The following is a 13,599-nucleotide window of genomic DNA, read 5'->3' as shown; positions in this document are numbered from 1 at the left end:
CCAGTGTTATTCAATATTGTATTAGAAATGCTAGCAATAGCAATAAGAGAAGAAAAAGAAATTGAGGGAATCAAAATGGGCAATGAGGTAATAAAACTATCTCTTTTTGCAGATGACATGATATACTTGGAAAATCCTAGAGACAACTAAAAAGCTAGTTGAAATAATAATTTTAGCAAAGTAGCAGGATATAAAATAAACCCACACAAATCATAAGCATTTCTATATATCACCAACAAAACCTTGGAAGAAAAGATAGTAAGAGACACTCCATTTTAAATAACCGTAAACAACATAAACTACCTGGAAGTATACCTGCCAAGACAAACTCAGAAATTACTTGAATATAATTATAAAACAATTTTTGTAACAGCCACATTGTGTGATGACCAACTTTGATAGACTTAGCTCTTCTCAGCAATGCAAGGATCTAAGACATCTCCAAAAGACTCATGATGGAAAATGCTATCCACATCCAGAGAAAGAACTACGGAGTCTGAATGCAGATGGAAGCATACTATTTGCTTTTTTTTTCTTCTGTTTTGTTTTGTTTCTTCTTTCTTCTAGTTCCTCCTATTGGTTCTAATTCTTCTTTACAACATGACTAATGTGAAAATATGTTTAATAAAATTGTATGTGTAGACCTATATCAGATTGCACGCTGTCTTGGGGAGGCAGGAAGGGAGGGAGAGAAAATTTAAACTCAAAAGCTTATGGAAGTGAATGTTCAAAACTAAAAGTAAATAAATTAATAATAAAGAAGGAAAATAACACTTTTTATGGTGGGTAGAACTAATATAATAAAAATGATAATTCTATCTAATTTAATCTACTTATTCAGTGCCATCCCAATTAAATTACCAAAAAAAAAATGTTTTATTGAGTTAGAAAAAGGAAAAATAAAATTTATCTGGAAGAATAAAAGGTCAAAGATATCAAAGGAATTAATGGAAAAAAAATTAAAGGAACGAAGTTTAGCAGTACCAGATCTTAAAACTATAAGGCAGCAATTATCAAAGCTATCTGGTAGTGGCTAAGAAATAGAAAGGTAGATCAGTGGAACAGAGTAGACATATAATACATAGTAGTAAATGATTATAGTAATCTTGTATTTGACAAACATAATGAGTTTTTGGGAAAGGAATTTATTATTTGGTAAAAATCGTTGGGAAAGTTGAAAAGCAGTTTGGCAGAAATTGGGTATAGACCAATATCTTATACCATTTACCAAGACAAGGCCAAAACGAATACATGATCTAGATATAAAGGGAGATATTACAAGAAAATGTGAAGAACATGGAACATATTACCTATCAGACTTATGGATAGGAGAAGAATTTATGAATCAACAAGAGATAGAGAACATTATGAGATGTAAAAAGAATAATTTTAAGTACATTAAATTCAAAAGTTTTTGTACAAATAAAACCAGTGTTGCCAAGATTGGAAGGAAAGCACAAAATTGGGAAGAGATTTTATAGATAGTTTCTCTGATAAAGGCCTCATATTTCAAATATATAGAGAACTTGTCAATTTATGAGAATAAGAGTCATTTCCCAAATGATAAATGGTCAAAGGACACGAAGAAGCAATTTTTAGATGAAGAAATACAAGCTACATGGTGGCAGCTAGGTGGCGCAGTGGATAAAGCACTGGCCCTTAAGTCAGAAGGACCTGAGTTCAAATTTGACCTCAGATCAAACACTTGACACTTACTAGCTGTGTGACCCTGAGCAAGTCACTTAACCCCAATTGCCCCCCCTCAAAAAAAAGCTATATGTAGTCATATGGAAAAATACTTTAAGTCATTATTGATTAGAGAAATATAAATTAAAACAACTTTGAGATATCATTTCACACCTATCAGATTGGCTAAAATGATGGAAGGGGAAAATGACAAATGTTAGAGGGAAAGTGGAAAAATTGGGACACTAATACACTATTGGTGGAACTGTGAACTAATCCAACCATTTTGGAGAATAATCTGGAATTATGCCCAATGAGTTATAAAACTGTATATACCCTTTGACCCAGCAATACCAATAGGTCTGTTTCCTCAGGTGATCAGGGAAAAAGAGAAAGAACCTATGGGTTCTAAAATATTTATAGCAGCTCTCTTTGTGCTGGCAAAGAACTGGAAACTGAAGGGATGCCCATCAATTGGGGAATGACTAAACTATTTGTGGTATATAATTGTGATGGAATACTACTGTGCTGTAAGAAATGATAAGCAGCTTGATTTTAGAAAAAAACATAGACTTGCATGAAATAATGAAAAGTGAAATGAACAGAACCAAGGGAATGATGGATACAATAACAGCAATATTGTTCAAAGAAAAACTGAACGACTAAATTACTCTGAGTATTATACTCAAATCAACTACAAAGGACCTACGAAGGAAGATGTTATCCACCTCCAGAGAAAAAAGTGATAAATAGAAGTGAGCATAGAATGATTTTACACACACACACACACACACACACACACAAGTGTGAAATTGTGGCTTCTCTAATGTGGAGTGGGGAGGGAGGAAGGGAAACAGTTCAAAACTTAAAATGTAATGAAAATTTTTTTTAAAAAAAGGATTTTAAATATCAAGGGAAAAAACCCCTCTGCAAACATTTTTGGCAATGAAATATAAAGTCCCCACCCTAGATATCAAGCCATAAGTGAGTTAGACAGCCAACTAATAACTAACAAGACCCTTCCTTGAAAGACTTCATGTCCAGTGAGCTCTTCACTTATCTGCCACCTTAGTGGAAAACGAGTCACATATGATATAAAAATAGAAGGTTTTTCCCCCTTTGGTCCTGATCTATTATTTCACGGGTATAGGAAACTCACGATGAAGGAGCTCCCCCTATCAATGCAGATTGTACCTTTTCTGAAAGGAATAGTCTTCAGCCAATTGCCACAGGGGACTAAAAGTTTAAGTAATTTGCTCAGGGTCACACAGCCAGCATGTGTTCAGAGGTGGTACTTGAATTCAGGTTTTCTTACGTCCTGAAACCAGCTCTCTATTCACTATGCCGTGATGCTCTTCTACAAATAGCAAATAATCTAAACATAATAATTTATGCACTTGGTCTGGAATAATTTGTATGTGATAGGTCACTTTATTTAAGTAGTACTTAGTCACATTACGCCTACATTCCACTGCCTGGCCGAGGCCTTCTGTTATGTATTCTATATAATCTAAAGTATTGTTATTAGTCCTATACAATCCATCCAAGCCAATTTCCCACTACTTCACAATGTACATGTTCCAATCTAATCAGGCTCATTTTTTCTGTTCCATAAACGTGTCACACTAATAATAATAATAGCTAATATTTATATAGCACTTTAAGGTTTACAGAGGACTTTACAAATATTATCTCATTTTATCCTCACAATAACTCGGGGAAAGTATGATTATTCCCACTTTACAGGTGAAGAACCCAAGGCAGATAAAGGTTAAGTGACTTGCCCAGGGTCACGCAACTGGTTAGTGTCTGAGACAGGATTTGAACTCAGGTCTTCCTGACTCCAGGTCTATCACTCTCTCTCCTGTGCCAACTAGATGCCCCCAATTCTCTGAGACTGTTAGGTTACTCAGAGATATGGCTGCTCCTGTATATCTTTGCATTCCTAGCACTACCTTACACAAATTAGGCATTTCATAAGATGTTTGTTGAACAGAATTCCCACTTCTATATCTTGAGTCATTCTGCCCCTTTCACCTGGGATGTTCTTCTCTCTCCCCTCTGACTCTACACATCTTACATTCTTCACAGTGAAACTTCAAAGGCTCAGCTGCACGATTCCTGCCCTAACTGAACCTCCCATTTCTCTGAACACCTGCAGCACTAAGAGATGATATCACACTATTCAACATTTAATTATAGGCAAGGGGCCATGGTATTGTCCCTTCATTCAGTCTCCCATGTGTCAAACCATGGCTTGATTACCTTTGACCCTTCCCTTTTCATCACCTCCCACATCCAGTCAACTGTCAAGCCCTATTGATTCACAGTATATGTCCCCTTCTCACTTTTTCATGCTGCTTTCAGGCCCTCATCTGAATTACTGCAACAGTCTCCAAAAAGGTCTTCTCTCTTCCTCTATGTTCCCATTCTAGGCAGGTAAGTAGTATAGTGGGTAGAATACTAACTTGTCAGAAAAACCTGAGTCTGAATGCTTTCTCAGACACTAGTTAGTGGCCCTGGCCAAGGCACTTAACCTCTTTAAGCCTCAGTTTCCTCATCTATAAAGTGGAGATAATAACAGCTCACAGAGTTGTTGTGAGCATCAAAGGAGATAACATATATAAAGTGCTCTGCAAACCTTTAAAGCATTATATAATACTAGCCATCATTGTTTTTATTATTAATGAACCCAACTCCAAGCTAGAGGGGTAGATAATATGAAAAAAAAATTATCATTCCTGTACAAGAAACCAAATCATAAAATTTTAGAGCTAATCCAACCTCTCCACTTCACAAGTGAGGAAACTGGGATCCCATGAGGTAATCACAGTTGGCCTTACATTTCTACCATGTTTTATAGTTTACAAAGAACTTTACAAACTTTCACAACATCCACGTGAGGCAGGTAGTACCAGCATTATCCTCATTTTACAGATTAGAAAACTGAGGCTGAGAGGGAAGTGAATTGCCTTGTCCAAGGTCCCACAGTAAATAATGATCAGGGTGGGGTTGGTCTAACTCTCTGCTTCAGTGCTGGTCCCATTAAACCGTGCTTTCTTCACTTCACTCCCAGCATCCTTTATGCCCTTTGCTTTACTGATGTAAAAAGTAAATTTACATGGGCTTTACTTACCAGATAACAATAAAGAAAGGCACAGCAAATGCTTCTGAAGTGATGCTACGAATTAATGTTTGCAAAGCACTTGGAAAAGTGTTTACAGTCTTAGGGACCACGTCCCAGGAGATGTTATAATTTGTGAAGGGTCCACAGGCCTTGGAAGATGGAATGCTGTTGAAATAGACCAGTTGTTCAAGTCAAGATTAGCGCTCAAGTAAACAGTTTCATGGAAAGATTTACACAAAGAGATGCAAAGTGAAGTAAACACAGCAGACAAAACAATACATACAATGACTCCAGTGATATAAATGGATAGAATCACCACCACAAAACTGACCATATTAACTCTAGTGGCTCCCTTTCACCTCCAGGATCAAATATAAAATACTTTGGATTTTATTAATCCTTTTGGCCCAAATATAAAATATAAAAATGTTTGTCATTCATAAAACTTGGCCCCTCCTACCTTACCAGTCTTTTACACCTTATTCCCCTCCAATAATGTACTCTAGGTTCTAGTGACATCCCTGCACCTGGAGGTTCCTCCCATACAACACTCTATCTCCCCACTCTTCAAATTCCAACCAAAATTCAACCTTCTACAGGAACCCTTTCCTAATCCCTCTTAATTCTAGTACCTTCCCTCTTACTTATTTCCTATTTATCCTGCATATAGCTTGTTTGTGCATAGTTGTTTGCATATTGTCTCTCCCTTTATACTGTGAGCTCCTTGGGAACAGAGACTGGGGTTTTTTTCTTTTTTTTTGCCTTTCTTTGAATCTCCAGCACCTATCACAGTACCCAGCACATAGTAGGTGCTTAATAAATGATAGCTGACTAGAGTGACACAAAATAAATTGAAAATAAATGCTGCAAAATTACAAAGCACAAGTTCAGCCCCAAAGAAAACATATGAGAAGACACTTGCCCTCTACAACTTGGCAGAGGTGGATGAGCTATGGGTGCAGAACATTGTATATGTTGTCAGGTTCTTTTTTCAAGGTATTGATAGGCTTTACTTTTTCTTTTTTTTTTTTTTAAAAGGCAATTGGGGTTAAGTGATTTGCCCAGGGTCACACAGCTAGTAAGTGTCAAGTGTTTGGTCTGAGGCCAGAATTGAACTCAGGTCCTCCTGACTTCAGGGCCAGTGCTTTATCCACTGCGCCACCTAGCTGCCCCTACTTTTTCTTTTTTTAAAGTTCTTTGGTATATGGAGTGGTTCTTTGGAGGAGTAATGATACAAGGGGAAATAAATGTATCTTATGTAAAAAAACAAGACTTCAATAAAAATTTCTTTATGAAAATAAGAAGTCAACTTAACAAAAGGCTGAACACTCCTTGAATCTTTATCTATTATTCTAATAAGTTTCCACAAAGGCAAAATAATACTTTCATTTAGGCAAAGAAGTATCTCGGATGCCATTTTATACTTCTTTTCAAACTTAAAAAAAAAAACAACAACAATTCAGTCCACAAACCAAAGTATCTACTTAAGAGTTATGGAAGACAAATTCATGATTACTGTGTCATGCTGATTCCCAGTGGAATGAAGGCCAATGTCAGTCCAATTAACAGCACCAACAAGAAGAAAAAATTAGAATTTGATGCTCTGAAAGGCCTTGTGGAGGGTCTACAGGTATACATCAGGCTGATCTGTAGAAAGGAGCAAAGAAGAACAAAACGAACTGAAGAACTGAAACAAAAACAAGGGCGACTGATTTAAGAACCAAACTTTTCCTTATTTCATTCTATTTCCCCTACCCGAATGCTATTTCCTTTTAGTAAAATTCTCCCACCTCTTCCCTGCCATCATTCTTCATTTCCCCATATAGTTTTTAACTTTCAAGGAAGTATCAGACCTTGCTTAAAGACACCAAAAGAAAGTTCCCAATATCAGCCCTGAGGATGTGACTCTAAGGCCATAATCAAATCATCCCTCTGGTTGAAAAGTTCAAGACCCTGTTTACCTTACAACTATCATCTCAGGAAAAAGCAGTATATGGTGTAATGTCTACAATGCTGGGCTTAGAGTTAGGAAGACGTGGGTACAAATTCTACTTCTGATTCTTACTAGTTGTATGATCCTGAGCAAGTCAATACCTCAAGCAACTCTTTAGGATTTGTCTACTAAGTCACAGGTTATGCTGTTCTGATGGCCTGCGATTGGTGGAGGGAATTCATATATTGGAAGTGCTCTCATATTAGGGAATTCAATTCAATTAACATTTATTAAGCGCCTACTATATGCCAGGCACAGTGCTAAATGCGGGGATGCAAAAGGAGGCAAAAGATAGTTCCTGGCCTCAAGGAGCCTACAATTTAATGGAATAAGGGGTATAAGCATTTATTAAGCACCTATGGTGTATCAGATAACTGTGCTAAATGCTTTATATTGTTTGATCCTCACAACAACCCTGTGAGATAAATGCTATTATTATCCACATTTTACAGTTGAGGAAATTGAGGCAAAAAGAAGTTAAATGATTTGCCCAGAGTCACACAGTTATTAACCACAATAACAACATAATAGGTCATGATTACAGATTTGGAGCTGGAAAGGACCTCAGAGGTCATCTAATCCACCCTTACTAGATTTTACAATACTGTGGTTCAGAAAGATTAAATAACTTGCCCAAGGTCACAGAGGTGGTAAGTAGCTAGGAGTTAGGATTTGGACCCAATTCTTCTGATTCCAAATCCAATCCTATTCAAGTACTTTCTCAGGAATCCCTTCCATAATCCTAAGAGAGAGATCAGGGTAAACAGTTACTCAATTATATCTACTAAGACTCCAAAGCAAAGAAAATGTTATTCCTATGTCTGAGGACAGAAAATTGACATCAGATTCCAGGTATATCCTCAACACACTGATTCTTTAACTGAGGCAGAGATCACCTCATCACAGTGGTGCTCATTAGCCCAGTTGATTAAGTAGCAACATGTCATAAATTATGCATCTCATTTTCGAGAGCTGCTGAGATACAAAGAAGGGGGGGGCTTATTTGCATATAACCCCTTTCCGATTTGGAGGATGACGTTCTGTGTTTTAGTTTTTTTTAAGCCTCAAAAGTCTGCCTTTATCAATGTAAGGAGCTCCCCGTGTGAAAACTCCCTCATTCATGCAGACCAGAAATTCTTGTGAAACCTGGAGTTGCCTGGAGACAATGAGATGTTAAACTTGCCCATGCCCACAAATCTAGTATTTATCAGAAGTAAAATTTGAGCCTAAGTCTTCCTGAATCCAAGCCTGACTCTCTCCACTATGCCAGCTTGCCTCTCATCTATATATACACCATGAAAAGGTGCCACCTTCAAAGTACAACTCAAGGGTTATGTCAGACCTTTCTTAACCCCTCCATTATTAGGTATCTTCTGTAACAAATTGCTCTGTATTTACATATTTATATATATACATGCATATATATATATATATATACACATACACACGTATATACATATACGTGTGTATACACATATATATATTAAAAATTCACATTTTATTGGGAGAAACAATGGACACATCTCAGTAAATACTATGTACGTTATACATATACATATGTGTGTATAATTTACTTAGATGTGTATCTGTTGTTTCCCCCCAATGAAATGTGAACTATTTGAGGGCAGGAACTTGTTGTTTTTGTCCTTCTATCATTAGCACCTAGTGCAGGGTCTGGCACCTAGGAGACCCTTTGCCCATCACTTTTAGGCCCCTCTCATTTCTGCCATTACCTCTTTCACATAAAAGATGATAATAAACTTCACAGTTGCAATTGCAGGGAGGAGGGGGGAGAAAAAGGATCCAATCCAGCAGATTGTCTGCGCATAAACAATCCCCAGGACGTTATCAGGAATGCCAAACTCCTGTTGCCCCCAGTACCGAATTAATTTCCAAGAAGAACAGTAGGTCACCAATAACCTAAAAGCAAATGTGATAAATAAGAGATGATATAGAGTGTCAAGAACTATGTGAAGTGCTGGGGATATAAATACAAGGAAAGAAGGAAATATTTACTAAGTACCTACCATGTGCCAAGCTCTGTACTAAGTGCTTTACAAATATATCTCATTTAATCCTCACAATAACTCTGAGAGGTAGGTGCTATTACTATCCCATTTTATAGATAAAACTAAGACAGAAAGAAGTTAAGTGACTTGCCCAAGATCACACAGCTATTACGTGTCTCAAGTGGGATTTGAACTCAGGTCTTCCTGACTCTCAGACTAAATGCTCTATTTATTTTACCACCCAGCTGAAAGCAAGCTAGTCCCTAACCTCAAGAACTTTACATTCTAATGGGAAAAGAGAATACATAAGGGAGACCTGGAAAGAAAGGATCTTTACAGTTTTAAACAAAAACTTTGTATGTCATCTGATTTGATCCTCACAACAAACCTATGAAGAAGACAGGGCAGGCATTATACCTGCCTTTCACAAATGATGGGACACTGAGGTTTACCTAAGTTAAAGTGATCTACCCAAAGTCTCACAAGCAGTAAGTGGTAGAAACAGAACCAAGAACTCTTGACTCCAAATATAACAACCTTTCCCTTGAGCCAGAGCTTGGCACTCAGTGTAAACACAGTCAAAGAATGAGGAATTTTCCTTGGAGAACAAATTTACAGATACTATTGATGGAACATTATGAAGGCAATTGTCTTTTTTTTTTTTTTTTATGAGGCAATTAGAGTTAAGTGACTTGTCCAGAGTCACACAGCTGGTGTTATGTGTCTGAGGCTGGACTTGAGCTCAGGTCCTCCTGACTCCAGGGCCAGTGCTCTATCTACTGCGCCACCTAGCTGCCCCCAAAGTAATTGTCTTTTAAAAAAAATTTTTAATTAACATTAACTTTCTCTTCCTCTCACTTCTCTTCAAATCTGTTGTCTTCTTAAGCTGGGACTAAAACTTCCCAGAAGACTAAGAGAGAACGTTCCTAGTTTTACTTAAATGGGAAAAGAAAAAAAGAAAAACGCTCTTGAAGAAAGATGACATGTGCTAACTATACATCACACCATAAATACAGATCACAATCTATACACTACTTAGAAATTCTGTGCCAGAGTACTATAATAGATGTTTCTGAAAAGTCATACATTAATTTTAAATCACTGGATCACATTTTAAATACATGAGAACTTGTTACCTATTCAGAAACCTTATTTTGATGAATAATTTTTTTTGTAAAATGAAAAATGCTTTTATAATTTGCAAAATCACCCCCTGATTTCTCTGAGTTGTTGTTTTTTTGGGCGGGGGCAGGAAGCTAGGTGGCACAGTGGAGCACCAACTCTGGAGTCAAGAGGACCTGAATTCAAATCCGGCCTCAGACACTTAATAGCTGTGTGATCCTGGACAAGTCGCTTAACTCTGTTTGCTTCAGTTTCCTCATCTATAAAATAAGCTGGAGAAAGAAATGGCAAACTATTCTAGTATCTTTGCCAAGAAAATCCCAAATGAGGTTATAAAGACATGACTAAAAAACAACTGAACAACAACAGCGGGGTATAAAAATTTACACAAACAATATTATAAATGGGATAGTAGAGGTTCCAGGCTTATGAATATAGTCATTTTCAGGAAAGAGACAAAACCATGTTTACAAGGGAAGAGATAGTAATGTATTTTCTCACTCTTACCCATGCTTATTTGTGTTTTACTATCAAGATAAAGTAGAAAAGAAGAAGCCCACAGTACAGAGAACCTTCCTGGGTAATCCTTGGACTTTGTAGCAGTCACTGCAGCGACTCCCACTCAGGTTCAAATTCCCTTCCTTGAATTAAATGTAAGTGAAGGGAAAGGGATGGATGGAGTAGAGAGCAAGGGAAATACTGGCCACCAGAACTTTCACACACCTTATATATAGCCCAGGGAGTTCCTTGGTCAAATATGAATAGTTCCAACTCAAAGTCAGTGAAGGGGCAGCTAGATGGCGCAGTAGATAAAGCTCTGGCCTTAGAGTCAGGTGGACCTGAATTCAAATCCAGCCTCATACACTTGAAACTTACTAGCTATGTGACCCTGGGCAAGTCACTTAATCCTGATTGCCTCACCAAAAAAAAAAAAAGAAAAGAAAAAAATCAGTCAGTGCAGAAGACCTTTCAAGGCCCTTTGTTAGATCCTCAGAGAATCTCATCAGAGACTAGAAATCAGTACCTTAGGGCAAGATTCTTACATCTTGTATACCAACCCACATACACCTATACCTACATATACATACATACACTTTGATAACTGAAAAAATCATCTGGATCTTAGACAAAGCAAATTGGTGGAGTGCTGGTATACAACAACAACATTTATATGGCCCTTAAAGGTTTGCAAAATATTTTACAAATATCTCATTTGATCTTTACAACAATACTGGGAGGCTGGTGCTATTATCATCCCCATTTTACAGATAAGGAAACTGAGGCAGACAGAGGTTAAGTGACTTGCCAAGATCACACAGCTAGTATGCATCTAAGGCAGGGTTTGAACTCAGGTCTTCTTGACTCTAATTCCAATACTCTATCCATTATGCCATCTAGCTGTCTTGTATCTATACAGATACATACAACATACATCCACAAATATATGTTTGTTTACACACATGAACCTGTGAATTCATTGGTACAAAGAAGCATCAGAGGATGAAACTCCATCTACCAATGCATGGCAGCACTACCTCTGTAACTTATATTGTTAGAGAAATGCCTAGAACACTAAGAGGTTAAATGACTTACCTAGGATCACACGACAAGGATGTGGCAGAGATAGGCCTTGAACCCAGGTATTCCTGGCTTTGAGGCCAGCTCTCTCTATCCATTACACCACACTGCTATACTCATGTTATCCTTCACTTCCCAGCCTAGTAGGTCTCCTCACTGGAAATTTGTACTAGCTCCCTGTGCTTCGACAGGTAATATTTTGCCTTATCTCATCAAATTGGCCTTCTCTGAATTTCTTGACCTTCTCCACACTACCCCTTTCTATGTTCTCTTCCCCCATTAGATTATAAATTCCTTGGAGGCAGAGATTGTCTTGTCTGTTCAGATTTGTATCCCAGCACTTGGCACAAAGTAAAAGCTCTTTCTATCTATCTGGCCAAATCTTTATATAAATCCTCTATAGTAAGTGTTCTTAACCTGGGTCCCATGAACTTGTTTTTAAAAATATTTTAATAAATGTATTTCAGTATAATTGGTTTGCTTTATAATCCTGTATATTTTATTTCATGCATTTAAAAAATATCATTCTGAGGAGTGGTCCACGGACTTTACCAAACAACCATCTGATATAGAAAATGTTACAAGACCTTGTTCTGGAAGACACATGCTAGAGATCGTCCTCTGCCTCTTTTAATATTTTATATGGGATATAACATATCCCTTTCACCTACTCCCAATTGAAAAAAATAAATAAAACAAAACCTTTGTAACAAATATACATAGTCAAGTAAAATAAATTCCCTCATTGGCCATGGCTAAAAACATGTGTCTCATTCTGCACCTGAGAGTCCATCACCTCTCTGTCAGCAGGTGAAAGCACGCTTCATCAGTGTGCTCTGGAATCATGATTGTTCGTTGCATTTATTAGAGTTCTTAATTCTTTCAAAGTTGTTTTCAACAAACATGTATTAAGCACCTACTATTTTCAATATATGTGTGTGTGAAAATAGCGGGTGCTTAATATAATGAACAATCACGACTCCAGAGCACGCTGATGAAGCATGCTTTCACCTCATGACAGAGAGGTAGGAGATGGACTCTTTAGGTGCAGAATGAGACACATATTTTTAGCCATGGCCAATAAAAGAATTTATTTAACTTGACTATGTATATTTGTTACAAAGGTTTTGTTTTATTTATTTTTTTCAATTGGGAGTGGGTGAGAGAGAAAATAAATGCTTATTCATTGAAAAAAATTAAATTTTAGAAAAATGTTTTAAATGAGTAGATGAATGAAAACTATAGTATTGGGTAAGAATATTACTCATACTTACTTTCTAGGAAATTCAACGAATACAGTTACGGCAAGATTGATAATCAAGTCAAAGATTGTTAGCTTATACATTTCTTGTCCAAATTGATTCTCCCAGCACTGAAACCAAAAATAAGAAAAAGGAATCCATTCTCATTTGGTCACAAAATCCAGATCTTAAGTCTTCTAATCTCCTGCCCCATCCACTCTCTAAACTCCCTACCTACATAGGGTTGTGATGACCACATGGTAGGCCTTCTTGAACCTACCGTGCAGTTTTGTTGGGTGCTGCTTCACTATTTATTCCTTCCGGGTACACACATACTTGCCTCCATCTATGAAACCAACTCTGGCCTTGGGCAGCCAGGATACAAAGAACCCATGGACCACAAAGGTTTTGGCTCAGCAACCAGCTTCACTCTCTACTGCTGGTACCCAGTGTCTGGATACTGAGCCCCTGGTCACCAAGACCCTGTGCCTGGTACTTTGACTCCATCATCTCCTACCCAGGGTTCCTTACTTTATGCTCCCAAACCTTTGCAGACTCTGGACTTGCTTCAGACACTTCATATATACAACCGTGAACAATTCAACTGACCTTCTGTAGTTTCATCTTCTTGTTACTCTTTTATAAAACGAGGATGATAATACCTGTGCCATTTATCTGAGTGCTAGAAAGGGGAAAGATGAAGGTATTGTGGTTCCCCCAACCACAGGGGTATTGTGAAGGCTGGGAAGTATTACAGGGGTCATCTTAGCAGAATAAGATGAAAGGTCAGAGCCAGGAGTAGAGTCTGAGTTTCCAGTGAGGAGACTGATTGGGCTGGGAAGT

The 13,599-nt window shown here is 37.5% G+C and overlaps 1 protein-coding gene across 4 annotated transcripts in view; it reads right to left on the bottom strand.

Annotated features, from left to right (window-relative positions):
- Positions 1 to 13,599, bottom strand: part of LOC114051936 (transmembrane channel-like protein 7) — a 71,169-nt gene that overhangs the window by 9,221 nt on the left and 48,349 nt on the right. For 3 of the 4 annotated variants that reach the window (XR_003570199.1, XM_027874359.1, XM_027874361.1), the window contains 4 exons: positions 12,790 to 12,887; positions 8,540 to 8,726; positions 6,330 to 6,460; positions 4,823 to 4,978 (listed from right to left, as the gene is read on the bottom strand). Coding sequence is in view for 3 of the 4 variants with exons in the window: in XM_027874359.1 (XP_027730160.1) it covers positions 4,823 to 4,978; positions 6,330 to 6,460; positions 8,540 to 8,726; positions 12,790 to 12,887 (572 nt within the window). In the remaining variant the exon portion in view is untranslated. Of the gene's footprint in view, positions 1 to 4,822; positions 4,979 to 6,329; positions 6,461 to 7,485; positions 7,549 to 8,539; positions 8,727 to 12,789; positions 12,888 to 13,599 lie in introns of those variants that run through there. The other variant, XM_027874360.1, reaches the window with a different exon arrangement.

Source organism: Vombatus ursinus, unplaced genomic scaffold (genome assembly GCF_900497805.2).
Source record: "Vombatus ursinus unplaced genomic scaffold, bare-nosed wombat genome assembly UNPS02014807.1, whole genome shotgun sequence".
NCBI lineage: Eukaryota > Metazoa > Chordata > Mammalia > Diprotodontia > Vombatidae > Vombatus > Vombatus ursinus.
Note: the sequence above shows the minus strand (reverse complement) of the source record. Positions and strands in the feature narration are given on the sequence as shown.